General features: G+C 41.1%; 1 protein-coding gene across 2 annotated transcripts; it reads left to right on the top strand.

The window, feature by feature from the left end:
* Positions 1-80: 80 nt before the first annotated feature.
* Positions 81-27,841, top strand: UBXN2B (UBX domain protein 2B). Of its 2 annotated transcripts, XM_070392035.1 has the most exons (9): positions 81-161; positions 4,615-4,718; positions 6,235-6,385; positions 8,430-8,513; positions 9,319-9,428; positions 11,728-11,865; positions 15,056-15,217; positions 18,345-18,469; positions 27,725-27,841. In XM_070392035.1, exons 1-9 carry the CDS (start codon positions 81-83, stop codon positions 27,754-27,756), a joined length of 987 nt encoding a protein of 328 aa, XP_070248136.1. In that variant the 3' UTR covers positions 27,757-27,841. The 2 variants fall into 2 exon arrangements, with proteins under 2 accessions (XP_070248136.1, XP_070248135.1); XM_070392034.1 differs by lacking the exon at positions 27,725-27,841 and having other exon boundaries at positions 18,345-22,926.
* The last annotated feature ends 138 nt before the right edge of the window (positions 27,842-27,979 follow it).

Genomic DNA, 27,979 nt, shown 5'->3' with positions numbered 1-27,979 from the left:
CCCCCGTTGCCAGGCAACCGGCCCGGAAGTTGCGGGAGGCACTTCTTCCGCAGGCGCCGGCACCTGCGAGCGGGTCTAAGATGGCGGAAGGCGGCGAGGCGGGGCCGGGGGAGCGGGACCGACCCTCGGGGCCGAGACCCCCGAGCGCGAGGGACTTGCAGGTGCAGCGAACGGCCGAGGCGGGGCCTGGCGGCGGGCGGGGCGGCGGGCGGGGCGTGTGGGAGGCCGACCTGAGGACCGCATTGGGACTCGGGCGGCGCAGCGTCCGCGGGTGTTCGTGGGATCAAGTGTCCGTTTCCCCTGCGCTCCGCTTGCAAAGTCCGTTCAGAGCGGCGTGTGGTGGGGTCGGCTGAGCGGGTCTGCGGCGGGCGTCGCGGGGGACTGGCCGCGGAGGGAAGGCGGACTGTGGCGGAGGGGAAACCGGCGCGCGCTTAGAAAGGAGTAACAGGTGTGCGGGCTGGATCTCCGTCCTGGAGGCTGTTTCTGTCTTGAATATAGACAGAAACGGTGCTTTCTGATCAGGTGGCTTTTCCCTTTTAAGGGGTGAACCGGAGGCTTTCACCCCAGGGGTGCCCAGCCCGGCGGTGGAAGCTGCAGCCTGTGCAGCGTTGCACCTGAGAGACGGGGAGTGGAAACGGCGCGAGGCTATAGGACGCGGACGGGAGGCAGCTACTCAACAGGCTGCGCCGGACTCTGCCTTTATCGGATGCTTAACACGACTTGGCTCATTTTAGGCTTTTTTATTTTTATTTTTCGGGCTCCTTATGAGATCATTGGTAAAATCCAACAAGTGGCCGCCTATAGCGAGCTATCTAATGAAGCATAAATGACCCTGAATGCACAGCCTTGGTAGAACAGTTCTGTTACTTTATAGTCCCACCTTCCTTCTCTACTTCTCTGAACAAAGGTTGACCACCTGCCACGGAACACACTGCTGAGCTCGGGGGATGCTGAGGTACATGCATAGGACATCACACCCACCGTTGGTGCTGGACACCGTTGAAAGGGATACAATGGAAAAGGACATTTCTACCTTTTTTTTTTTTTTACAGAAATAAGATATGAATATATTTTGGGCAACATTTAAGATGGCATATGATTGCGTGCCAAAATAAGCAGTGCATGAAATGAGGACTTGGAGAATGGTAAGGTCAGGTTAGGAGATGAACCAGTGCCCATAAGTCAGTTCAGTAGGAGGAAAGAGCATCGAGGAATAGCAAAGCTATTGTCTATCTTCCTTTCTATTGTAGACCCCCCTCACCAAGAGGTAATGTGGGATGCTGGGGGAAATGGAGATTCTGGTCAGGGCAACTGCGGTTAGCATCTTGGTCCTGCCACTTAGTAGTTGTGTGACCTTAGGAGAACTTAACCTCTCTCATGCTCAGTGTCTTTATTTATAAGCTAGGGGTGATGTTACTGATCATTGATCACCTGATTCTTGGCAAATTTACCAATAATCCAGTGGATTAACACATGATTAATGATCAGATATTCTGATAGTGCTACCATCAATTAGAAGATAGGGTTTTTGTTTTTTTATTTATGAACTAGAGGCCAGTGCACGAAAATTCGAGCACTCGTTGGGGGGGGGGGGGGGGGGGTGGTCCCTCTGCCCGGCCTGCGCCCTCTCGCAGTCCTGGGGAACTGGGCCTAAGCTGGCAGTCAGACATCCCTCTGGCAGCCCAGGAGCCCTTGGGGGATGTTCACCTGCCAGCTTAGGCCCGCTGCCCAGGAGATCAGGCCTAAGCAGGCAGGCGGACATCCCCCGAGGGGTCCCGGACTGCAAGAGGGCGCAGGCTGGACTGAGGGAACCCCCCCTTCTGGTGCACAAATTCTATGCACTGGCCCTCTAGTGTTTAATATTAACTTAGTAATAAGAGAGCTATGAGGATTTAGAAAAAATATCATTTAGTTAAGAAAATTGGGATAGGTTTCATGAAGGATGGCTAAATGAGCCTTTGAAACACAGATAAGATTTCCATTGATGGGAGAGGAATAGCATAAAAGTAATTCATAGAGCCCAAATAATATAATCAGCTCCAGAGGAAATCCATAAAGGGATATTCTTTTGAAGAGATTTCATGGAGGTAAAATTTCCAAAAACTTTGGGCCCAAGTTGTCAGTCACGGCGTCTGTCTCTGTTTCTGTCTCTATGTGTCTCTCTCACTCTCATTTTTGTTGTTGTTTTTAAGGGATAAAGTAGGAAAAGGTCATAGGTGATATACAAACAGCACTGCAGAAAGAAAAGAAATCTTGGGGAAAATGAAACACTGATATAATCATCATTAAACATTTTAAAATAATATCTCCTAGTAATGGAGCTCTTGTCTTACATTTTACATACACTATGTATTCCATAAAACAACTCTTTAAGATATTTTTTTAATAGACATTTAAAGATGAGGGAAGCGCTCAGAGAAGTTAAAAAATTTGCCCACCATCACAATAAGAGCATAAGTTAGGATTTAATTCAGTTCTTTTAGATTACAAAGCACTTTTATAATTAGGATGTCTAGCAAAATTGCTGTTAGAAAAATGAAAGCTATTGTGTATCTGGGTAGAGTGAGGGTAAAAATTTAGGGAGTAAAAATAAAGCCATTCATTTCTGTTTTCTAATGTGTATATTTTAAAAGTTTATTAATAGAATCTTCAAAGAACTAACTTTGCCCCAATTCCCTGTTCTTTTCCTCCAGAGGAAAGAAACCCTGGAAGTAGTTTTCTTATCTCTTGTGTTTCTAGAAGGAGTACCTTATCTGTTTTTTGTGTGTTTTTGTTTTGTTTCTTGGTTTTTGGTTTTTTCTTTTCCCTCAAAGATTATGGCCATGCCAATTATAATTGAACTAGAGGCCCGGTGCATGAATTCGGGCATGGGTGAGGTCCCTAGGCCTGGCCGGCCATCAGGGCCGATTAGGTTCCCTGTCTCCCCACCTCCTCCTTCCCTCGCCACTTGCATGCCGCCACCATGCAGTTCCCCACCTCCCTGCCTCCTCCTTCCCTCGCCACCCGCCACCACCCACCCCCGGTTCCCCATCCCAGCCCAGGGCCCAGCCCCGACCAGGTGAGCAGGACCTTCCGGCCAGGGGGAGGGACCCAGGAGGTTGGCTGCTGGCCCTGAGGAGGGGGCCAGCCCTCAGCCCCCTTAGGAAAGGAACCGTGTTCACCGCCACCCACCCCTGGTTCCCTGTCCCAGCCCGGGGGCCCAGCCACAATCAGGCATTCGGGGCCTGCCGGCCGGGGGTGGGACCAGGAGGTTGGCCGGCAAGCCCCATCAGTGATCGGGGCCTGCGGGCTGGGGGCAGCTCCTGCCTTGAGTGTCTGCCTCCTGGTGGTCAGTGCGCATCATAGCAACTGGTCATTCTGGTAGTTCCATTGTAGCAGTCGCTTAGGCTTTTATATATATACTAAGAGGCCTGGTGCACGAAATTCGTGCACTGTGGTGGGGGGGGTCCCCTCAGCCTGGCCTGCGCCTTCTCGCAGTCCAGGACCACTCGGGGGATGTCTGCCTGCTGGCTTAGGCCCACTCCCCAGGGAGTGAACATTCCTCTCGCAGTCTGGGACCCCTCGCTCCTTACTGCCTGCCTGCTCGCTGCTCCTTACTGCTCAGCTTGCTGCTCCTTAGTGCTGCCACTGATTCAGGAGAGGCTCTCGCCACCTCCACTGCGCTCACCAGCTATGAGCCTGGCTTCTGGCTGAGCGGCATTCCCCCTGTGGGAGCACACTGACCACCAGGGGGCAGCTCCTGCATTGAGCGTCTGCCCCCTGGTGGTCAGTGTGCACCACAGTGACCAGTCATTTTGGTCGTTCTGCCATAATGGTCACTTAAGCTTTTATTATATAGATAGATAACCACAAGGGCATTAAGGAAAGTTTTTCGAGTTGTTGTCCAAAAATATCAAAAGTGGGAACAAAATAACTTAATACTGAAATATTTGGTTAACTTTTAAAAATTCCAATTTCAAGAACTATGTTTTGTTTATTTCATTTTGCAGATAGCCAGCCATATATCTTTAATGCATAATTTGGTAGTTTTGCTTTCTAAAAGTTATACAAACCATGTACGTAATTCATTGTCTGTCATTTTCCAGTGGCTTACTTTCCTAAACTTTATGACACTTATATGTCTGGTAGGCTTTTAAAAAGAATACTTTTGAAATTATTCTAAGTGTTTGGATTTTGAAAACTTGAACAGCTAAAGGAAATAATTTTTGACATCTGATGAGAGCAGGTTATGAAACGTCTTCTTTAACACTTGGGTTGCGGGTGAATTTCCCGCCAAAATATAAGATGGCGCGTTAAAATGCCTAAAAGGATTGTAGAATTTAGGTTCAGCTTTGAAAATGATATTACCAATACTGTTTTTTAAACTGTTGAATAGTTATTTGAAAATAATTAAATAATAATTGTAACTTTAATTTATTCTAATATCTGCAACATTTTGGTTAGTTTTATAAAAGAAGAGCATGAATTGGTTTTATTTTGGAAGAGAGTAAGCAGCGGCCTTCATTGGAGCCCTTTACTATGCACTTACAAGTTAATGTTCTACTCATAATTTCTAGTTGTGTAGGAGAGTTTATTTCTAGTGTCACACTGTATAACAAATCTGTTATTTTATAGTTGGCCTTGGCAGAATTGTACAAAGATGAAGTAAAATGCAAATCTTCCAAAACTGATAGACCTAAAGCTTCAGTCTTTAAAAGCCCACGAACACCACCTCAAAGGTAAGTTTTTCTCTTATTTTTAAAAATTTTATCCCTTTTTAGTTCACTAATCCCAAATTATTTAAATGGCCTTGAAATCTTTTAAAAATAAACATTATCTAGGTTTTCCAGTGAGGTCTTTCTCACCAATACCCCTTCCTTTCTTTATCATTTTCTCTCCCTTTCTCTTCATCTTCCTTTCTCATTGCTACCTCTCTGTTGTACAGCTCCTAATACTAACGCTTGTCTTATGAGCCAGCTATCTATGGTGCCGGATGGGTACTGGAAATATTGAGGGATTACTTTGTAAAGTATATGATTATCTAACCACTATGCTATACACCTGAAACTAATTCAAAATAATATTGAATATAAACTGTAATTTCAAAATAAAATTTAAAAGAAAAGAGAGCCACCTATGGTATAGCACGTGGACCCTCAGTATAAGCTTGGCAGGAAAGCTTCCAGTGGCTCCTGCTTGGGGTAACCTGGGCCTCAGTGTATTGCCCGGAGCTCTAGCAGGTTGGGGGCAACCACACCTCCACTTCCCCCTGCCCTCAGCAGTGTGAGTCAGCCTTATGTTAGCTTCCTTTAGTGGGTTCTGCTTGCTAGTATCCACTGGTTCTCCAGGGTGACTTTTTCTTCACTTACAGTGAATTGAGAGCTGGTCTGCCCTTCCCACCTCTGTTCAGTTTTGCACATACTAATTTTGGAGAAAGTGTTGAATGTGACCTTCATTCTTCATCTCTAGCGCTGATATAATTTGCCCACTTTTTGTTTTGTGGGTCAGTTCAGTGCAGATTTGAAACTGATTTGGAGGGAATGGATAGTTAAAAACATGAGCTCTGATTGTCACCTTATACTTGAAGTCTTCATGTTGATATTTCATAGGTTATATGAGCTGTTATTCTTGATTGAAAAAAATCTTAAAAGATAAAATAGGATACTAATGTAGAGGCAATTTTATGTTCTGGAAGACCGTTATGAAGTTGGAGTGAGTAGAAATCAGTTTCTACATAGTTAATACACTAAAAAACTTGTTTGTGGTCTAAATCATTTACCTTTAACACAGGGTTATAATTTTTTAGTCCAGAGAACTCTTAGGAGTAAACCCTCTATGTGTAGCTCTGCAGTCTAGATTTAGGTGTTCACTCTCTCTAAAGGTCTCTTCACTAACGAAGTCCCTAGTGATTGCAGATTCCTCAGGGAAAAGACTTAGCTTTTGGTTGCCAACACTTCTCCCCACCACACTCCAAAAGTGCATTTATAAGTGATTGCAAAGGATGAGAGAGGAAGAACCAAGCCTGTTCTCATGCATGCTGAGCTTGCTACAGGAATCTCTGCGAACTCCACGAGAAATGATATGAACTGTTCACTATTTATTCCTTAATCCTATTTTTAAAATTAAATATTTTCACAGAAGGCATATAAATTATTCTTTTTACATTAAAGTTATTTTCTAAGACTGTAGCTTTTTACTTTAAAGTAGTTTATGTCTGTATTCTAAGTTTTTATTCACAAAGTGTAATGTTTAAAGGTTCTATTCAAATGAGCATGAATACAGTGGATTGCATCTAGTTCGACCTTCACCTGGGAAAATAGTGAATGAACTTTTCAAAGAGGCAAAGGAACATGGGGCTGTCCCTCTACATGAAGCCACAAGAGCTTCAGGTGATGACAAAACTAAGGTAAATGCTCAATTTCAAAACTAAGGATGCTACTTATAGATTTGATCTCCTCTATAGGTTTTTTAAAAATTGATTTCAGAGAGAGAGGAAGGAAGAGAGGGAGTGAGGGAGGAGAGAGAGAGAAAGAGAGATTTGTTGTTCCACTTAGTTATGCATTCATTGGTTGATCTTGTATATGCCCTGACTGTGGTTAGAACCCGCAATCTTAGCATCTCAGGAAGACACTCCAACCAACTGAGCTACCCTCCCAGGGCTATAGTTTTTTATATTATTATATAACACTATTTTTCTTACTGTATATTTGTCCTTTAAATATTTGATTCATTTTTATAAGGTTATAATCTTTCTATTGATGATTGACAGTTGAGGCAGTTTCTTACATTTCTATGCAACTTCTCTATTTACCTTTTTATTTTGAAATAGTTACACTCACAGGAATTTGCAAAGGGTGTACAGAAAGGTGTTGTGTACCTTTCACCCAGTTTTCCCCAATACCCTAATGGCTAATGATGTTATTTGCATTTTTCTAATGGCCTATAATGTTGAACATCTTCTCGGGTGCTTATTTGCCACTCTCTTTATTTTTCCTCTTTAGTAAAATGTGTCTTCTACTTTGGCCCATTTTCAAATTGGATTATTTGTTACAAACAAAATTGTTTGATAGTTCTTTATTTTTGTGTGTGTATATTTCCTCCTAGACTGTAGCTTGTCTTTTCATTCTCGTACCAGGGTTTTTTATAAAGCAAAGTTTTAAATTTTGATGAAGTCCAATTTATCTTTTTTTTTTTTTTATGGATTATACTTGTAGTATCTTGTCTAAGAACTCTTCACCTAACCTTAGGTCCCAAAGATTTTCTCTGTGTTATGTAGAAAAGTTTTATAGTTTTCCGTTTAAACCTGTAACTCATTTTGAGTTGATTTTGATTAAGTTTAAGTCGAGATTCTTATTTCTACTTGTGCAGAGGACGAATTGCTCCACCCTGTTGAAAGGCTCTTTTTCTTTCATTGGATTATTTTTGTACCTTCTTCAGTTTCTGCAAAACTTTCTAGATGCAGTATTGGTATACTAAAGTGTATTTTTGTGTATAATTGCCATATCTATAATAATAAAAGCATAATATGCTAATTAGACTGGACATCCTTCTGGACAACCTTCTGGACATAGTCAGGGCTGCGAGGGAAGCCTGGGTCCCGGGTGCTGGAGGGAAGCTGGTGCCAGCAGCTGGGGGAAGGAAGGCCTACTCTTGCACAAATTTTGTGCATCTGGCCTCTAGTGTTCTTATAGTTAACATTTCCCAACCTGATTTCTCTTGTCAAATCATTTGGGGAGGTTTCCTAAACTACCACATGGTCAACTGGCCAGGGCAAGAAACATAACTTCTTACTTGAATACACCTCTCTGTGTTGTAACATAAGACTTTAATGTTAATATGCTGTTTTCCTGGAAAATATAAACCAGTTTGACTAATTATAGTTAATTTAGTTTTAAAATATATATCACACACTAGAGGCCCAGTGCATGAGGATCATTCACTTGGTGGGGCCCCTTCGCCCGGCCTGCGCCCTTTCACAGTCCGGGACCCCTCGGGGGGATGTCTGCCTGCCGGCTTAGGCCCGATCCCCCCCCTGCTAAGCCGGCAGTCAGACATCCCTCTCACCATCTGGGACCCCTCACTCCTTATCGCCCACCTGCAGAGAAGGCCGGAGAGGCTCCTGCCACTGCCACTGCACTTACCAGTCAGAAGCTGGGCTTGCTGCTCCTTAGCACTGCCTTGGAGGTGGAAGAGGCTCCCGCCACCACCACTGTGCTCACCAGCGGTGAGCCTGGCTTCTGGCTGAGCAGCGCTCCCCCTGTGGGAGCACACTGACCACCAGGAGCAGCTCCTGCATTGAGCATCTGCCCCCTGGTGGTCAGTGCGTTATAGTGACCGGTAGTTCTGTCATTTGGTTGATTTGCATATTAGGCCTTTATTATATAGGATTATTGCAACATACTGCTTAATAAGCCTTACAGAATTTTTAACTCACTTGCTTTGTATTTTAGTCTTTTACAGGTGGAGGATACAGATTGGGTAATTCCATTTGTAAACAGTCTGAATACATCTATGGAGAAAATCAGATGCAAGATGTAGGTACAGTAATCAAAGTGAAAAATTATAGATATTTGCCTCTAGTTACTACTGTTTATTTTAAAATTAAAAGTTGGTAATATAAATATCTTTTTGTTTTCTTAATTTGTAAAACAGATTAAAAGGCCTAATTTGTAAGTTTTCAGTCTCAAATTTTATCTTTTGTATCCCTATTGTGCCTTGCACTTAGAGATACATAACTATTTGTTGAAAGAATTGTATGATTCACTGTAAAATAAGCTTATATATGTATGATGATGATTATTATAAATGGTGTACTGTTACGACATAGAATGAGCTGAATTGTAAACATAGCAACACCTAAGTCATTATTTCATTTACCTTTTGAAATTTCGGAGTTATAACTTTATTTTAAACATGTAGTTTAGCCTTGGCAGGTCCCTAGAAATTCTGTCTTGCACCTTGGAATGAATATTTAAGTTCTGAATTAGAAAATATAGACACAGAAGGAGAAGGTGGGTGCAGAGTGTAGCTGAATGATCTCACTGCTTTTGTTTTCTCAATGAACTAGAAATAATTGTGCCTTGAAGCCAGGGCCCAGGTGTGGGACCTGTGGGACCTTTCGTATTTCAGCCATGGTCCATTTGTTAAGCTAAACACAAATCTGCTTAGCAGACACACATGGTTTCACGTATGTCTTTATTTTAACTGTGAATAAGGAGAGTACAAATAACTCCATATTTTAAATTAAGTTGTTTAAAATTACATTTAAAACTTAAAATTGTTTGATGCAAATAGATTTTTGTATTTTCTTTATCTTTATTTTTTTTCTGTGCTCAAAAGGTTCAGATTTTGCTTAAGTTGTGGAGCAATGGTTTCAGTTTAGATGATGGAGAATTGAGACCGTACAATGATCCAGTGAATGCTCAATTTCTGGAGTCTGTTAAAAGAGGGTAAGCTGTATTATTGTGTTCTATTTGTTATTCACGGTCGGAGTTTTTCTGTTTTGTTTTGTTTTTTTGTTTTTGTTTTTTAAGCAGTATGCCATTCAGTAGGACTCTACTGGTATCTAAGAATTGGATTATGTAAGTGACTCCTGGGGGAAGGGTATTTCTAAGTATATAAAGGACATATTATTGTCTATAAGTTACTGTTTTCACCTGTGGGGAGTGGGAAGGCAGTAAGACATTTGTCCCTTTAAAAATCTGATGAAGCTATGGTCCCAACTCTAAGAAGAACCACCTCAGTATAATCAATTAATTGATTAGCATGTAGTTGCCATCCACTAAGCCACTGTCCTGCTTACTGTTGACAGGGTGACTCATTGCATGTATGCCTGAAATTCAGCAGCTTATATTAGAAATCTTTTAAAGTGGCATTACTGCTGGCAGAAGATTTCAAAAGGTTAGTTTGAAGTTATAATTTATGAAAGTAAACCAATATACAGTACTCTGACCCGCCTTTAGAACATCATAACTCACTAGCCCTTCTTACTGAAGAATAAGATATTTTACTGGGATATTGGTGATGAACTGGGAGATTTAAGTAGCAGTAAAGGAACTGGAGTAGGAGGTTATATTCCACCCAGGAACTGAAGACAGGGCTTTTCCAAGTGATGAAATATATCCAAGTGGAGTGGAGATGAAACTCATTGGAGTTGAGATAGTGAAAGAACACTCTGGAGAAAGGGTATTTTAGAACATTAATTAGCATGAATTTTGAATTTGAATTCATCAAAGATAATGTCAGGATATCAAAAAAAGGCAAGACATGCTGTAAGCTGTAGGCAGTATGCTGAAGTCATTGAGAAAGGTGGGAGGCTGACCTGGGAGGCAGTATATGATAGTTTAAGTCAATGCTATGGACTGGGAACCCTGCAGTCACTGGGAAGAGATGGGAGTGATAAGTAGGGAAAGGGTTCATCTGCTAAGTGAAGATCAGCAGAACAGTTGAAATTGATGCTTATTTCAAGATGGTAGAAGAAAAGAACTTATTGATGACGAATGTATTATAGATGAAAACTAATTTGTTAAGTGAAAATAATCTATAAACTTTGTAGGCTACTGTTCACACAGTATGATATACTAATTTTTTAAAAAATTTGAATCACACCATATTTTCAAACAAATTATGATCAAGAATAGTTTTAGAAAAGACTCCTTGAAAGCAGTGATTGATATCAGACAGTGATTGTCAGCTATGTAATTGTTGTTCCCTTTTTATAACAAATATTTTGTAATACATCTTCAGTATCTCCAAAGAAAAATTCATAAATCTATGTATATTATTTCCAAAAAATTAAAGTAAATTTTATCTTACAAATATTGAGGGACTAAAAGAAAGTAATTTTCCATAAAATTATACATATTTCAGTTTCTAAATGCCCGAGTATGACCACACCAGAAGATATAACAAAGCAGCCAGATAATTTGCACTTATGAGCAGACTAGCACTTCTCACATAAATGTGACAGGCATAAAAACAGAATAGGGAGGTATAGGAAGTTGGCAACTTCATTACTATAAGTGACAGTGCAGTCAGGGATTTGTTCTAAACAAAAGAAGTTGCAGTCTTCCCTCAGTTTATATGGAAGATGGAAATTGTAAAGCATATTAAAACAGCACACACACAAAAACAGGTTTTGAGGTTTTGCTTATATGTAAGACAGAGCCTAAGCTTTGGGCTTTAGGCTCAGACATTATAAACAGTGTCATTCGTCATCATATGACTCCCTGGCAGGGTATTCAGTGGTTCTGTGGAACCCGAGACAAGTCTTCATTGTTCAAGATGGCTCCCCCATGTCAGAGCATCATTCATCCCCCGCCCTGGCTGGGCAGCAGCACTCAGCAGCCACGCAACAATAAAAAATATCCCTATCATTTTGAAAACCTCTTCCAGGAGTTTGGAAAGAAATATCTGCATTAACTGTTATGTCCTCATAGGAATTTCCTAGTGTTAATTTAGGTAAGAATTGCTGCCTTACAATTTATCAGAAGCACTCCAAGATCACTATGACAACAAAAATCCCTATCTTGAGAATCTCTAAGGAATGATGTGATGCAACTTTAAGAAAAATATCTATAGATAAAGAAATATCAATCATCACAGAAACGTTTATATTACAAATTTATGCAAAAATTGTGGTTTTCCAGTATAGCTCACAACTTGATTATATCAATATCAACAGTATAGATTTTTTTTTTTTTTTTTTTTCCCAAAAGTTAACTAAAACCTTTTTCCCTTTTTTAAAAGAGAAATTCCCCCGGAGCTTCAGCGACTGGTTCATGGTGGCCAAGTGAACTTGGATATGGAGGATCATCAGGATCAAGAATACATAAAACCCAGATTGAGGTTCAAGGCTTTTAGTGGAGATGGACAAAAACTTGGAAGGTAGAATCCTAAAATGAGAAAAATACTTGTGTGTGTTCAACATGAATTTCCTTTGGGAATAAAATATATCAAAATAATCTAGAAAGTAAAAACTAAAACTTTGCTGATGGAATTAGATATGCAAATCTGGTGACAATATTAGTAGCTAATACTTAGATAGCAGTTACCACATTCTTGGCCCTCTAAGTACTTTACATACATTAACTCATTTAATCTTCACAACCACTTTTCCCTATGGATCCTGTTATCCCTCCTTTTGCAGTTGCAGTATTTTGCCCAAATTGATTGAGGTGGAATGTGATTAGCATGTAGAATTCAAACCAGGAACTCTGGCTCCAGAGTCTGTGCTTTTACCATTAGATCATCTTGTCTCTATCTAATTACATAGTGTCAAAGGGGGATATTGGAAGGGGTTGTTAATTAGATAAAACAGTAGATATCTTAGATCATAGCTTTAAGCATGCTTAGGTGCCACTGATCTCTTGCAGCAAAGCAGTGTGCTTAAGTTGGTTTTTCTCAATACATTTTAAGCAGCCAAAGTCTTTCTTCAAGTTATGGAAGCCCGAAATGTATTTAAAACACATATGAAACCTGAGTTCCTCTGGTTGTAAGAGAAGGAGGAATTATCTCAGACATTTCCCAAGAACCCCTTGGATTCTGCTGAGCATAATTTAGAAACCAATATGCATGGTTTAGTGTATGAGTGGACTCCTTTATAACAGCCTGGCTTAAAAGACTCTTCATAAATCTTGTAAAATAAGTTAGTACAGGCTATCCTCTATTTGTCCACATTATCACTACAGGTGACCTGAATTGATGCATCAGTCATGTGTCCCACATGCCCTTTTGTGCATGTTTTATTCCTTTTCATATAATTCCTTCCCTTCCAAGTTCTTTTCATTTGCATTGGGCACACTGGTTCTCTATTCCCCTCTCCTCAGAATAGGAAAGAATTCAGTATCGGTTCTTTATCCTTGTCTTTCATATCTCGAGTCTCCATTTCTGTATCCTTTTATGCTTTTGTTATTGGAGAAAAACGTTCCTCATCTTCCCCCATCACTAGTGGGAGTGGGGTTCTTGAGGTATCGCTGGAATAAGCATTTCCGGAGACTTCCATAGGAGGATGCGATATAGTAGAAAACTTTATTTCTATGGAATGACACCCCTCAGTTTCCAAAGTCTCATTTCCCTTAGTCTAGTCATAGAAGGAAGTTAGCTGGGGTTTCAGTAAAGCTAAAATCAGAGCCAGGGTCCAGAGTTTTTGTTCCATGTTGTAGTCGGGTCCAGTTCAGTATCAAGCTAGTTGCAGTCCATTAGTCTATTGTGTGTAGGGGTCCACATGGTCGTGGGCCACATGGGAGAATGCAAGGAAGCCAAGTGTGCCAAGAGCATAAGAGAATGAGCTTCTTTGTTTAGGGGATTATATATCGAAAATTTCCATGCACTTGTAGTGGCCACACTCATTCTGGCCAACCATCTCTGTCACCAGGTGTGATTGACTGGCAAGTACCTTTCCTTTGTCATCCCAGCTTTACTGGGCATGCGTCTATCTTCCCTATGTCCAGTCCTCTCTCCCCAGTGTTTTGCAGGGAACAGGCCTGTAATGTCTGGCCTTCCCTTTGCTCCTTTCCTACCCTATCTAATAAAGTGGGAATATGCAAATTGACTGTCACTCCATCACAAAGATGGCAGCGCCCAGGCCCCTCAGCTCCACTGGAGGAGCAGAGGCAGGCGGCGCAGCTGGACCCGCCCCCAGGAGTCCTCCAGTCCGTTCAGTCCCACTGGCAGCTAGCCGGCAAGCGGGCCCCACAGAGAGCAGACAGCAGGGCCTGCTTGCAGGTCGTTGCAGCGACTGGGCGAGCAGGCAGTCAGGCCCTGCAGAGAGCAGAGAAACGCGGGGAGCAGGCCTAAGCCATCAGTAGGAGATCCCCTGAGGGCTCCCAGGATTGGAGAGGGTGCAGGTTGGGCTGAGGGAACCCACCTCATGCATGAATTTTATGCACTGGGTCTCTAGTCTATATATATAAAAGCCTAAGCAACTGTTACAACCAAACCACCAGAACTACCGAAATGACTGGTCAACCAGTTGCTATGACATGCATTGACCACCAAGGGGCAGACGCTCAACGCAGGAGCTGTCCCCTGGTGGTCAGTGCGCTCCCATAGCCAACCTCCCATGGCCCCTCCCCCTCTAGCCAGCCAACCTCCTGCGGCCCCTCCCCCCAGCCGGCCAACCTCTTGTGGCCCCTCCCCGTGGCTGGCTGGCCCCCGATAGGCCTTAATCGCTGGCCAGGCTGAGGAACCCCACCCATGCACGAATTCGTGCACCGGTCCTCTAGTTATTAATAACTAGCTAATTACAGTGCCATCACTTTTAGAGACTGATTTCTGAGACATGTAGGAAATACAAGTACATATGTTAACCTGCCTTTTTTTAAGACCCAAGCACATCCTTCAGTGCCCAGCAACTAGATTTTGTTTGATAAAGTGTTCTAGGACTTAATGGTACAGGCACACCTCATATTATTGCACTTTAGTTTATTGCGCTTCATAGATGCTGCATTTTTTTTACAAACTGAAGGCAAGACCCTTCACCAGCAAAAAAGATTACGACTTGCCTTATTGTGATACTCATTTTATTGTGATACTCACTTTATTGTGGTGATCTGGAACCAAACCTGAATCTCTGAGATATGCCTGTATAATGTACCTTCGTACCCCAATATTTCCTCCATTTTACAAATGACAGAGCTGGGATTCAAAGATATTAATTTACTTAAGTTTACACAGTAAACATGGCTGAGATTTGAAACCAAGTCTGTCTGTGCTCTTAGTCATTCTTTGATGTTAACTCAAAGTTGCTCAGATTTCTGACTAAAGGCCCGTGTTTGCTAAACAGTTTCATGAAATTTCAAAGGGATAAAGAAGGAAGGAGTACACAAATAGGCTTTTCAAAGAGATTGGATAAACTAAATCAAAATCATAGGGTCCAAAATAACTGTAATATAATGAAAGAGCTTGGAAGAAGTATAGGAGACCAGAGGGGCCATGTTCTTGCTAGTCCAGAAGCCAGAGGGGGGCTAGCTGGAGAGTGAGGGATCAGTCTCAGTGGTTATGCCACTGTCTTCAGTTTGTTACATGTCTTATGTGTTTGCATTTGTTTTCTAACTCTTTCATTCTTATTTCATAGCCTTACCCCTGAAATTGTCAGTACGCCTTCCTCCCCAGAAGAGGAGGAGAAGTCAATACTTAATGCAGCTGTTCTGATTGATGATTCACTGCCAACAACAAAAATTCAAATCAGGCTGGCAGATGGGAGTCGTTTGATACAAAGATTCAATAGTACACACAGGTAAGCTTCTAGTTTACTCTCACACATAGGGTTACTGATCTGTGTAAACTGAATGTGACTGGAGTAATGAAGAATATGAAATTCTTTAGATATGCAGTAAGTTTTTGACAAAGGGGGGAAAAAAACTTTACAAGGGTAATAGCTATGTGTAAGAAGTGAAATACTTAGTAATTAAACATCCTTTGTAAACTTCAAAAATTAATGCAAATCCAGGTACTGCTCAAAAAAACAAAATCATTAAAAGCTGCAGTTTTGCACTGTTGCTAAAACCACATAAAGTGGAATCAGATTTAATTTAATATTGAAACCTTATTTGGACTTTACTCATATAAAAATTTATGGTAGTACTGATTGGGTTAACTTTGTAATATAAACTTATACTGTAAAGTTTAATTGTGCTTGTCAAGTACTTCAAATAAACCGTTTTAAATGCCATTTCACCATTCACTTGTAAATTAACACTTGTGCTAATATGATTATTTTTGTTTATTGTATGCCTTTGCAGGGATACATTTATGATCTAAGTTGAGTATTGTTTATATGTGAAAGAAATTCTTTTTTTACTTTAAATCATTTTTTTGTTTTTCAATTACAGTTGATATACAGTATCATATTAGTTTCAGGTGTACAATCCAGTGATTAGACATTATATCACTTACTAAGTTATCATCCTGACAAATCTCATACCCATTTCTCACCATATATAGTTATAAGAATATTATTGACTATATTCCCTATGCTATACTTTATATCCCCATGACTATTCTGTAACTACCAATTTGTACTTCTTAATCCTTTCACCTTTTTCACTCATTCCCCCTCCCATCTGGCAACCGTCAAAATGTTCACTGCATCTATGAGTCTGTTTCTGTTCTGCTTGTTCATTTGTTTTTTAGGTTCAATTATTGGTGGATATGTATTTATTGCCATTTTATCGTTCATTTTCACCTGAGATGGGCAGTCTAGTTGCATCCCCTATGTGTACACCCTCCTCTTGTAGTTGAGCCTTGATTGCTGTTGGCACCTCAGTGGGAGGGATTTACCCCCAGCTGATAGACTGCAGGACTGGCTGGGACCACCATGGAGTGTCAGCTGTGCAGGGACCCACCCACAGAGTAGGACTTACTTCAGTGCAGCTCTGTTGCCTGCTGAGTCTGCCATTTGAGTTTGTCACTTGTGGAGGTGGTTGGGTGTTACTTCTATGTGATCTAAAGCTGTCCATCAGTTGTGCTGGCTGTGGGACCTCCTGGGAGGCTCAGGCCAAGGTTAGCCACCCCCTGTGTTTGCCTGGGGCCAACTGGAATGAGTTACAAAGCAGTCTGCTGATGGCTGCTACGTGTGCTGGGCTTGGAGGTGCCCAGGAGAGGCCAAGCTGTGGACCAAGGCTGGGTGCCACCAGTGTCCGGCCTGGGGCCACTTAGTGAGAGGTAAAGGGCATGCCCAAACCAGATGCTACTCATTTGAAAGATTTTAGGAATGTGTGAAGGATGAGCCAAGACAGGCTGTTTGTCTGGAAAAGCCACTGGAATCACTTGGGTAGACCTGTAAGTTGTGTGGGCCTGCAAAGTGGGTGGGGCGGGTCTCAGGAAATCACCAGGACAGGACTAGCAGTTTTAGCCAATTTGGTGGAGACTCAGATGTGGCACTCACCTGCCAGTTCTATGGGGGGAGGGCTCAGAAAAGGAGCAGTGGCCTCTGCCAGCACTTTTCTCTGGGGAAAGACTACCCCTCAAGCTCTTTTCCTGCTGCCACCCCACCCCATGTCAGACAAGTCAGTTCTTCTCAGTATGTCCCTGGTAGCTTTCAAGCAGCTGCCCCAGTGCTGGAGCTCTGAGGAAGTGCATTCAAGTAAGTCCATGCATGGGCCCTTTAGGAGGAACTGGCTGTGGCCCTTAGTTGGTTAGAGCCTCATCCCCATACACCAGGGCACATCCAAGAATCAACCAATGAATGCATAAATAAGTGAACAACAAATTGATGTTTCTCTCTCTCCTCCTTCCCTCCCTCTCTCCTTTTCTTCCCCTCAAATCAATAAATAAAAATAAAAAAGAAGAACTGCCTGGGACTCCAGAAGCCCTCTGTCTCACTCATCCACAATCCCCACTGGTGTCTATATAGCCAGAAAGTATGGGGACTTCTCAGCGTTGGAACCCTGGGCTGGAGGGCCTGATTTGGAGCTGGGTCCTCCGCTCCTCAGGGGCTGCCGCAGCCAAGATAGCCCTCCCACTTTTTATTTGCCACATATGAGTGTGGGACCAGCCCATTCTGCATCTCTGCCTCTCCTGCCAGGCTCCATGTGACTTCTTTATATTCTCAGTTGTAGGACTTCTGTTCAGCTAGATTTCAGTTGGTTCTGAATTGTGGTGGTTCTGTAGTTGTAATTTTTATGTAGTTGTAGGAGAATGTGAGTATGGCATTTACTGATGCCACCATCTTGGCCACAAGCCCTGTGTGAAAGTAATGTTTAAAAACTATTCTTATGACACACTTTTCATAGTTTCAGACTCACTTTGACAGGCCAATTTGAGGTACCTTTCTTTTTCTGGGTCGAGCGCTGCTAAAATATTTTATACTCTGGTAAAAGTAGGGCCTGCACTTTTCATTATAATAACATGGTTGGCATTTATTTTGTGCATAACTCATCTGAAGATTGTCTCTTTTTTTTTTTTAATTTTTAAAAAAATATATTTTATTGATTTTTTTCAGAGAGGAAGGGAGAGAGATAGAGAGCCAGAAATATCGATGAGAGAGAAACATCGATCAGCCGCCTCCTGCACATCCCCCACTGGGGATGTGCCCGCAACCCAGGTACATGCCCTTGACCGGAATCGAACCGGGACCCTTCAGTCCGAAGGCCGACGCTGTATCCACTGAGCCAAACCGGTTTCGGCGATTGTCTCTTTTTTACAGTAAAAGTAGCTACTAGGTACACTCCAAAGTTAATCCTCATATTTTGTCTTACAGCTAAAATAAATCCATCCATTGAAATAGTGTAAATTAAAGAAAATTACAACGCATTTAAATAAGGATTAGAATTGTGTGATTTTTATTACTATCTAATTTTAGCTAAAAGCTTACATGGTAATAAGACTTCTGTATCACAAATTATTTTTATCTTGTTTCTCAGGATCCTGGATGTTCGGGACTTCATTGTACAGTCCCGTCCTGAATTTGCAAATCTTGACTTTATTCTTATAACTTCATTTCCAAGCAAAGAGCTAACCGATGAAAGCCTGACACTACAAGAAGCAGGTATTATTAACACTGTGATTCTCCAGCAACTGAAATAATGCTGCTCCTATTCATGTAGTAACACAAAGGAGAGATGATGTGCCATATTAATAAGGAAAACTTACTTATACAAGTACCAAATTGTTTTTATAATTTATACAGATGCATTTTGGTTTTATTTTTATTTTATCCTCCAGCCTTAGTATAGATGAATTTGGACTAGGAGTAGATCTTGAGATAAATATCTTTGAATTATTATTTGTAGGGCTGGCTTATGTTGATAGCTTTTAAATATCCACAAACCAATTTGTTACATGCCCAGAGTTCATGTAACATTTGTTGGCAGAGAAAATTAACACAATTCCATTTTGATAAATTTGGTAAAATTTGCAGTAAAGTTTCTTGATGGTGCATTGATCAAGAGCCATTAAGGAATTTTCTGATCAAATGTTTTGAAAATTTATCTATAATATATACTAAAGAGTATCTTTATTCTGATTTTGAAATACTTTGATCATGCAATGATTATTTCTCCTATTAAGATACTATACATCCTTTTTACTTACTGACTTAGCTATATTACTGTTCAGCCTTGTATTATGGAACTGTGAACATTATAAACTTGAAACAAACATAAAGGCCAGCTATTCTTGAGATGTGGTAAACAGCACTTTAAAAAAGAGGAATTACAGTCCCTCCCAGAGCTTGCCTTGATCACATTCATTTATTCAGTCAACACATTTTTCTAGGGGGCCCACTATAGATACTAAACTGTTCTAAGTGTCAAAGCCAGAATGTTTTCTACTTCAGAACAAAACAAGTATAGAAATACAGGAATATCAGTTCTGTCAGGCCCAATGGATCTGAAGAAAGACCAGTGAAAAGGTTTGCATTCCTGCTGAAGCCAGGTATTTCCTGAGTGAGGCAGGTACATCAGGAATGATAGAAAAGCTTGTTCTTCGCAGACACCACTTCATCTTACGTCACCCACTCCTGGTTAGTTTTCTATTGCTGCTGTAACAAGTTACTATAAACTTAGTGGCTCATAACAGCGGAGATTTATTATCCTCTAATTCTGTAGGTTAAACTACTGTCACTAGGCTAAAGTCAGGTGCTGACAGGACTGCATTCTTTCGGGAGACTCTGGGAGAAGCATTTCCTGGCCTTTTCAACTTCTGGAGGCCACTTGCATTGGTAGGCCTGTGGCCCTCTGTTCCCATCTTCAAAGCCAGCAACATTGTATCTTTCTGACGGCTCTGTCATCATATTTCTGTGACAACAGCCAGGAAAGGTTCTCTGCTTTTAAGGACTCATGTGATTACATTGGGCACACAAGGATTATCTCCTCATCTTAAGGTCTGTAGTAACCTTAACCACATCTTTGAAGTCCCTTTCACCATGTAAAGTAGCATCTCAGATTCCTTCTGGAGGCTCCAGGGTGAATCTGTTCTTTGCCTCTTCCAACTTGTAGAGGCTGCTGGCATCCCCTCACTTATGGCTGTATCCCTCCAGTCTCTGCTTCTGTTCTTACCTCTTTTAGTCCCAACTTTAATTCTGCTTTTCTCTTACAAGGATCCTTGTGATTATATTTTGTTTTCCTAGATAATCCAGGATAATATCTCAAAATGCTTACTATAATTACATCTGCAAAATGCACACATTTGAGCATTAGAACATGAGCATTTTGTGGGGCCATTCTACCTACCACAGTTTACTCCCACCTCAAAAGTTCACATCCATCCCAAATAAAGTTACCTCATCCAGAGGTGCTCAAAAGTCTCAGACTATTACAGCATCAACTTCAAATGCAATACCTTATCTGAATTTCACCCTCTCAAAAATTCCAAATCTCATTTTAATCATCTAAGATAGGTATGAGTAAGGATTTGGGTATGATTCCTGAAAGATACTTTTTCTCCGTCTGTGAACCTAGAACCAGTTATCTTCTCCCAAATATGAAGGTAGGACAGGCATAGAATAACAGTTATGGACATTCCTGTTCAAAGAATCAGAAAATGGAATGAAAAAAGGAGCTACCGGTGCCAGGCAATTTAGAAAATGAGCCAGGCACACTCCGTTCGGTTTCAAAGCCCGGGCATAGTCTTCTGTGGCTGGCAGCACCATTCTTTAGGCTTGTGGATGTCCTGGAGCAGTGGTCGCAAACTGCGGCTCGCGAGCCACATGCGGCTCTTTGCCCCCTTGAGTGTGGCCACGAAGTTTCAATCGCACTGTACGTGCGTGCCCGCACGTGGTATTTTGTGGAAGAGCCACACTCAAGGGGCCGCAGTTTGCCAACCACTGTCCTAGAGGACATCCTTTCAGAGTCGTAACTTTTTCATGAAAGGGAGCACATGTGTGCAGCTGAGTAGTTTTGTCAACTTATTTTTTACCTGTGGAATTCTGGGAGGTCTGATCATCTCTCATTTCACACACTCTCTATACCTTTCCATTTAAGATGGCCATGTCTGCTGGTATAACATTCTCAAAAAACATGTGGATCTTCTGTTTATGTTACGGGGATTCACTGTAAACCAGAGGCTCCTCCACATATTTTTCCTGGATAATCCCAGCTCTTTCTGACTTTTTCTGAGATGGCTGGAGGGTCTGTAAGTCATACCCCTAATCTCTTCAAAGAATCTTTTGTGTGACTAAATACTCAGGCCTTTTTTATCTTTCTTGAGTATTAGCAAAAGTTGTGCAATTATCCCCTTATCTCTTTCCCTAGAGCAGGCTTTCCTGAATCTCTTCATTTAAAAAAAAAATGTTTTTATTGATTTTAGAGGTAAAGGAAGGGAAAGGGATAGAGAGATAGAAACATCAATGAGAAAGAAGCATAGATTGGCTGCCTCCTACATGCTCCCTACTAGGGATCAAGCCCACAACCCTGGCATGTGCCCTGACCGGGAATGGAACCAATGTTCTCTTGGTGCATGAGTCAGCGCTTAACCAATAAGCCACACCAGCCAGGCCTGAATCTCTTCATTTTAATGTCTTTTTCCATCTGAGTAGGCTGAGAATTTCCAAGTTATCAAGTCCTATTTTCTTTATATTTATTTAACAGTTTTTCTCTCAATTTACTTATCTCCTCCCACATATATATATTTATATTTATATATGCCTAAGCGACGGTTACGACCGAGCGACCTGTACAACCAGTCAACCAGTCGCTCTGATGCACATTGACTACCAGTGGGCAGATGCTTAACACAGGAGTTGCCCCCTGGTGGTCAGTGTGCTCCCACAGCCAACCTCCCACGGTCCCTCACCCCTGCTGGCCACCTCCCCTGCCCTCCTAAAGGCCCCGATCGGGGGGGCTGGCCGGGCAACCTCGCAGGGTCCTTTCCCCCAGGTGGCTGCCCCCCCCCCCCCCCATAGGCCTCGATCGTGGGCCAGGCCGAGAGACCCCACTCATGCACGAATTCGTGCACCGGGCCTCTAGTTATATTATAATTCGCAAGAAGAAAGCAGGCTGCACCCTCCACGCTTTGCTTAGAAATCTCTAGCTAAATGTATTAAGTCTATCACTTAAAAGTTCTGCTTTCCACATTACTGCAGGACACACTTCAGCTAAGATTTTGCTAGTATATAACTCTAGTCTCTTTTTCTTTACTTTCCAACAGCATGGTCCTCATTTCCTTCTGAGCCCTCACTGGCAGCACCTTTAATGTCCTTATTTCTCACGTCAATTTAGATATTCTCCATGACAGTTTACCCATTCTCTACCATGCTGCTTACCTCCTTTGAGCCCTCACTAGCATTCATCCATATATCTACTAACAGTGTTCAAGGAAATCTTGACTTTTTCTGTCATACTCCTAAAACTTCTCTCATCCTCTAGTCACTGCCCAATTTCAAAGCCATTCTGTACTTTCAGGTGTTTGCTGTGGCAGCACCCCACTTTCAGGAATCTAGAAATGTGTTCTGTGCCAACTCGCTGCCAGTTGACTTGTGCCAATAGGAGATTTTGAATTCACTTTTCTCAGGAGGCTCTGGATATTTACTTATTTTTAATATGTTTTTATTGATTCTTAGAGAAAAAGGGAGAGAGAGATAGAAATATCAAGGAGAGAGAAATATCATTGATCAGCTGCCTCCTGCACGCCCCTACAGGGGATTGCCCGAAACCTGGGCATGTGCCCTGACCAGGAAGCGAATGTGAACTCCTGGTTCATAGGTCACGCTCAACCACTTGGCCATACCGGCCGGGTGAGGGCTCTGGTTATTTTAAGGCAGTGAATTTGCCTGTATTAGGGGTTCTATTACTGAGAGTGCTACCAGAAATTCCACAGATAGAAGTGTTGATCCCACCACCACAAAGAAAACTTTTTCTGAGTGTCATACATAGAGTAAGAAGATTATTCCTGTCTTCCCCTCAGAGTAGGAAGCCCTGTTTCTTTCCACTCATCGAAAACAACTTGGAGAATATATAAATAATAGTTCAAAGAAGCACTCTTAGTTCAAAAAGATGTCCAGGGATACACTACACTGTCTCAGGAGCAAAATCATCTTTCTAAGGAAATAATCTATTGAAACAAATGAGCATTTTAAATAAAAGGGCATTTTCCTGTTTTGGATTACCAAAACCAGAGGGAAATTAACCAGACCCTGTAATATTTGAAATTTTATTCTTGCAATTTCTTTTTTTTTTTAATATATTTTATTGATTTTTTTTTTTTTACAGAGAGGAAGGGAGAGGGATAGAGAGTTAGAAACATCGATGAGAGAGAAACATCCATCAGCTGCCTCCTGCACACCCCCTACTGGGAATGTGCCCGCAACCAAGGTATATGCCCTTAACCAGAATCGAACCTGGGAGCCTTCAGTTTGCAGGCCGACGCTCTATCCACTGAGCAACCGGTTAGGGCCTTGCAATTTCTTTTTATCAGTTATGTAGAGTGCCTAGCACATATAAAACAGCTGCTAGTTTTGTATATAATAGTCTTCAAAAACATACAGATTTTCATTAGGAGAGAAAATTAAACATCTAGAAGGGATGAACAAGATTTTTCCATGAACTACATAGTATTTTGCTTCATTTAGAGTCATTTTCCTGATTTTTTTTACTTACTACAGTCACTGTAACTTTTAAAATCTATAATCATCTCAAAGGATAATATGTCACAATTAGACAACCGTGTGTGAAGTCAGTTGTTTTGCATGATGTGTGTAATAAAAAAGTTTTTAAGTGTTTGCTTACCAATAAAGAATGTTCTCACTGAAACTCATTGAAAATCCTTTTCAAATTTGTCTTGATTTGTAGTTTTATTGAGTGGCTTAATAGTCTTTTAAGCATGAGTAACATTTCCTGTGGTACAGCTTTTCATGGGCAGAGAAGAACCTGAATTGGAGCAATGTTATCTTAATTTCCCATTACTGTTTCTATTTTTAGCCCACAAAAATAAAGGCGAAAATTTTTGTCAACTTTTTGCCACAGTAGATTTCTGAAAACCTGTCACAACATATATTGTTGATAAAGTGCATCATGTTTTCCCCTTGAGTTTTTGTCCCTGATGAGTGATGCAAAAAATTCAGTGGGGTAAAATTGAAGATCTGATTACCTTCATTGAGCAATTCATGAATCAGGCAGCATCCAGGGCTATAGAAAGGGGCAGGTTTTTAAAGGCAAGGCAAGGACAAAAAAATTATTTCAGGTCTAGGTAACATGTCTCTGGGGGACAGAAAGGGTCTGTGGCAGATTACTTCATCTTCCTATGAAAAAATGAGGGGCTGTGTAGTAAACCTGACAAGCTCAGGGGGCCAGTTAGCAGGCTACAAGCCTGACCTAAAGTAACCACAAGGGGGTCTGATCACACACTCCTAACGGGGTAGGTCACAATGAGTAGCCATAGCCCAGGTCTATCACTTTCTTAGCAAAAGGCACTCTTTACCTTAAGTGAGCCATGTCCATTGTTCCTATGAATCTAAGACAACATACCTTTGAAATGTTAGAGTAATTTCGTTTTATAGACTCTGCAGTGCACAAGCGCCCACCAGAGCACACCACAGAAGCCCTCATTGTTGTCTTGTTCCCCTCATACCATCTCTATGTGCTATAAATGCTAAGTATTTACTACCCTGTACCCACCAATGTAGAAGAAGAATGTGTTTCTCCATTTTGCTTTTTATCCAGTCCTAGAAATTCCCCGCTTTGCTTTCTTCTGCCTCCTTAATGTACCAGCAATGGACTTCATGTTCCTTCCCTATGTTTTTTTCCTTTGAATTTAAGTGCATGAATGAGACTGCAGAACTACCATTCTCTGGAGCATTTTCTCAGTCTGTTGAGATCTTGCTTCCAGGCATGTTGTAAAATTTGACTCAAATAAACTCTTACAAAACTTCACTATAGGTTTGGATGATCTTTCCTCTGTATTCCTTTGAGGGGTGGGGAAAGGCCTATGTGGCAGATTACCTTATTGGTGATGGCCAAAAGATTTCACTTGACTCTGACTAGTTCTGAAGACACTCCTGGGTGAAGTGGAAGCCCAGTTAGCTTAAATGTTAAGTCTTGGCTTGCATAGCACAAGCGACTCCATTTGGGGCTTGTTGTTTCTTTTTAACAGTGGTCAGGGCTTGTCTTTTCTAATGTCAACAGGTTTTATCATTCTTATCCTAGGATCGGGAATAGTAAAAGTATAATCTTGAATTTTCTATCAGAATCTGTTACTTAAAGAGGAACAACAAGTACAAATTTCAGAACATCATTGGGTAAATGTGAAAGCATGAACATGGTTGAGTACAAGTGGAGTCTTGCTCCCAGCAGCATGGAATCTTCAGTTGGGCCTGGACTTCTGGGCATAGTTGGTGGTAGGATGAAGTAACATCTTATGGAAAGAAATGCTCTTCCTTTCTACAAATCAGTGTCAGGTTTAACATTCCCATAACATTTTTATTAATGTGGTAAAACTGTATGCAAATCAATGTTTTATATGTGCATCATATAAAATGATGATAACATTAAGAGTAGGAGATCTTTTTCCCATTGAGACCTATTTTAAATATTTATGATGTAAGTAGATGTTACTATTTGAGATATTGTCTACACAGATGTTCTAGGGCAACCCAAACTAATCTGACTTTATATATTCTTTAATATGAAGCATTATGTGATTTATTTACAATAAGGAGCACATATCTTAGAGATAACTACTTGAGTTTCACATTTATTGAGGGCTTGCAAAGAGCAGAATCCTGTATTGGCAGCAGCCTGTTGCTTATGGTCAGTGTCACAGTTTGTCATTCTGACCTAAGCGTAAACGTGATTTCTTCAGAGACCCTTCCCTGACACCCCACCTGAAATCATCCCCACGTCTCTCTCAGTCACATGGAGACAATCTTTCCCGTTCCTCCCTCCTGCCATATGCCAAAGCAATTTAGGAACACAGTAATGTCCTTCATTCAAGGGGAAAATAATCATGATTTGGGGGGTATGGTGCCTCACAAGGGTGGAGCATTGGGGCAACAAGTGAGTTTTATAGAGCATTGGAAGAGGCAACTCGGACACAGGGCAGGATTGGCTAGGAGGGCAAGAATTTCCTTGTAAAGCTAGGAGGTCCTATTTCTAGGGCAAGGTGTGCTGGCTAAAGCTGAGGTCGAGGATTGTGGTTGGTGTAGATTAAGTTTCCTTAAGAGATGTTTCCCATAAATGCAGCCGACTTGGGGTTAGATTTGTGATGTGGGGCGGCCTCCATTTTGTGAGTCCCAATATACGTTTTAAACCTGATCACCAAGATTCTCATAATGAGAGTTTGCGAGAGCTTTGGTTTTTCTTATCCCTGCTGTATCCTTAGAGCCTAGAGCAGTATCTTCAATGTAGAAATCACTCAGTAAATGGTTAAAAGTAGTAAGTCAATGACTTAAGAATGGGACCTTCTGAGCATTGGAACATATGCATTTGTGTATTTTTTGTTTTTGTTAATCCTGAGGATTATTTTTTCCTTTGATTTTTTTTTTTTTTTTTTTTTTTTTTTTTTTTTTTTTAGAGGGAGTGGAAGAGAGGGAGGGAGGGAAGGCGGGAGAAACTTCTTTGTGAGAGAGACACATGGATTGGTTGCCTCCCACACACACCCCAACCGGGGATCGAACTTGCAACCCTGCAGTGTACTGGCCAGTGCTCTAACCACTGTACACATCGGCCAAGGCTACATTTGTGTTTTAAAAATGGGAGATTCCGAATAGTGCCAACAAAGTAAATAATGGCGGTAGAAAATATTTGTACATTTTGATTGGGTTGTAAAGGAAGAAGCAGAGAAGTGGTGTAGAAGTGGCAGCTTTGGCTCATTTCCAGGCATGGTAGCACCTATACCTGTAAGTGAATGGTCCTGGCAGTTGCCAATGGTGGAAGGTGGGTGAAGAGGGCTAAGGAATGCCCTCCTGAGATGCTAACAGTATGTGAAATGCCTGGATTGTCTGGATCTCAGTAAGAAGGAAGGTGCTGTGAGTCTAGAAGTGTAGGGGTAAGGAAGAACACTGTTCTATGAAGACATGATGGAGACTCAACCTGGTAAGTTCTGCAGTATTTGATTACTCAGAAAAGTATGCCAGTCATTCGTCATGTAATCTGATTGTTTATAATTACAATTTTATTTTATAATACCTCATCGTTTATTTACTTTAGTTCTGATAACCCCCAAAAGTGAACGTTGATTTAATGAAATTTAATCACAGTAAATTGGGAATATGCTAAAATATATGTAAACACTTTTGTGAACTAAAAAGACACAGAAAGATGATAATGGAGGTTTAATCACCTACCACTCGTGCCTTTGAAATCACACTAGTTTGAGGAGATGTTGACTTTGGCTGCACTCTCAATTTGGCTGAACTTATAAAGAAAATTCTCACTAGTGATTAGATATTGTTCTTGTTCTCTAAATTTATGCCATTGCCCAATCTTCCACGCAAGCAGAGAAGGCAGAAATGACCTGGAGTAACCGATTTCCAAATAACCTTTTAAACAGACAAGGATATCTGCAAACATCTATGAGTTTCAGTGTTCTTATTTTTCAGAAACGTAATGATTTTATATAGTTCTCCTAATTTTGATATTCCTTAATAGCAACCTTTTATGTATGTTAAAATACTCAACTAGTACTTCTTTACTTTGCATAGATTTCATTTTTAAAACATAAGCACAAATCTTAAGTACATTTGACATTGAAAATGGCACCAGAGCTTACAATTATAAATGACCAGGAGTTCTCTATGTGCAGTCCTCCAAATAAGAAGTTACTTTAATGCAGAATTATATCCTGAGACACCGTAATCCTTTTGTTTTAGATAAAAGGAAAATAGCAGAGAAGCTAGATTAAATTGCATGCCACACCATGCCTCAGTGAGTGCTTGGCATGCATTCATTTGATCTCACCTCAGACGCACAGGACCACCGATGATTCACAAACTGTATGTATTTTTTTTCTAAATTTTTTAAAATAAGATTTTAAAAATGTAATCTCTTAGTGAAAATAAAATTATAAAAGGTCATTTGCATTTCTAGGTTTTTAAATTTTATCACTTAAGTTTTTTATTTCATAC

The sequence above is a fragment of the Myotis yumanensis genome, unplaced genomic scaffold (genome assembly GCF_028538775.1).
Source record: "Myotis yumanensis isolate MYYU_CA2020_CCGP unplaced genomic scaffold, mMyoYum1.0.hap1 SCAF_15, whole genome shotgun sequence".
Classification (NCBI taxonomy): Eukaryota; Metazoa; Chordata; class Mammalia; order Chiroptera; family Vespertilionidae; genus Myotis; species Myotis yumanensis.
The sequence above is the reverse complement of the archived record's forward strand: the minus strand, read 5'-3'. Positions and strand labels throughout refer to the sequence as shown.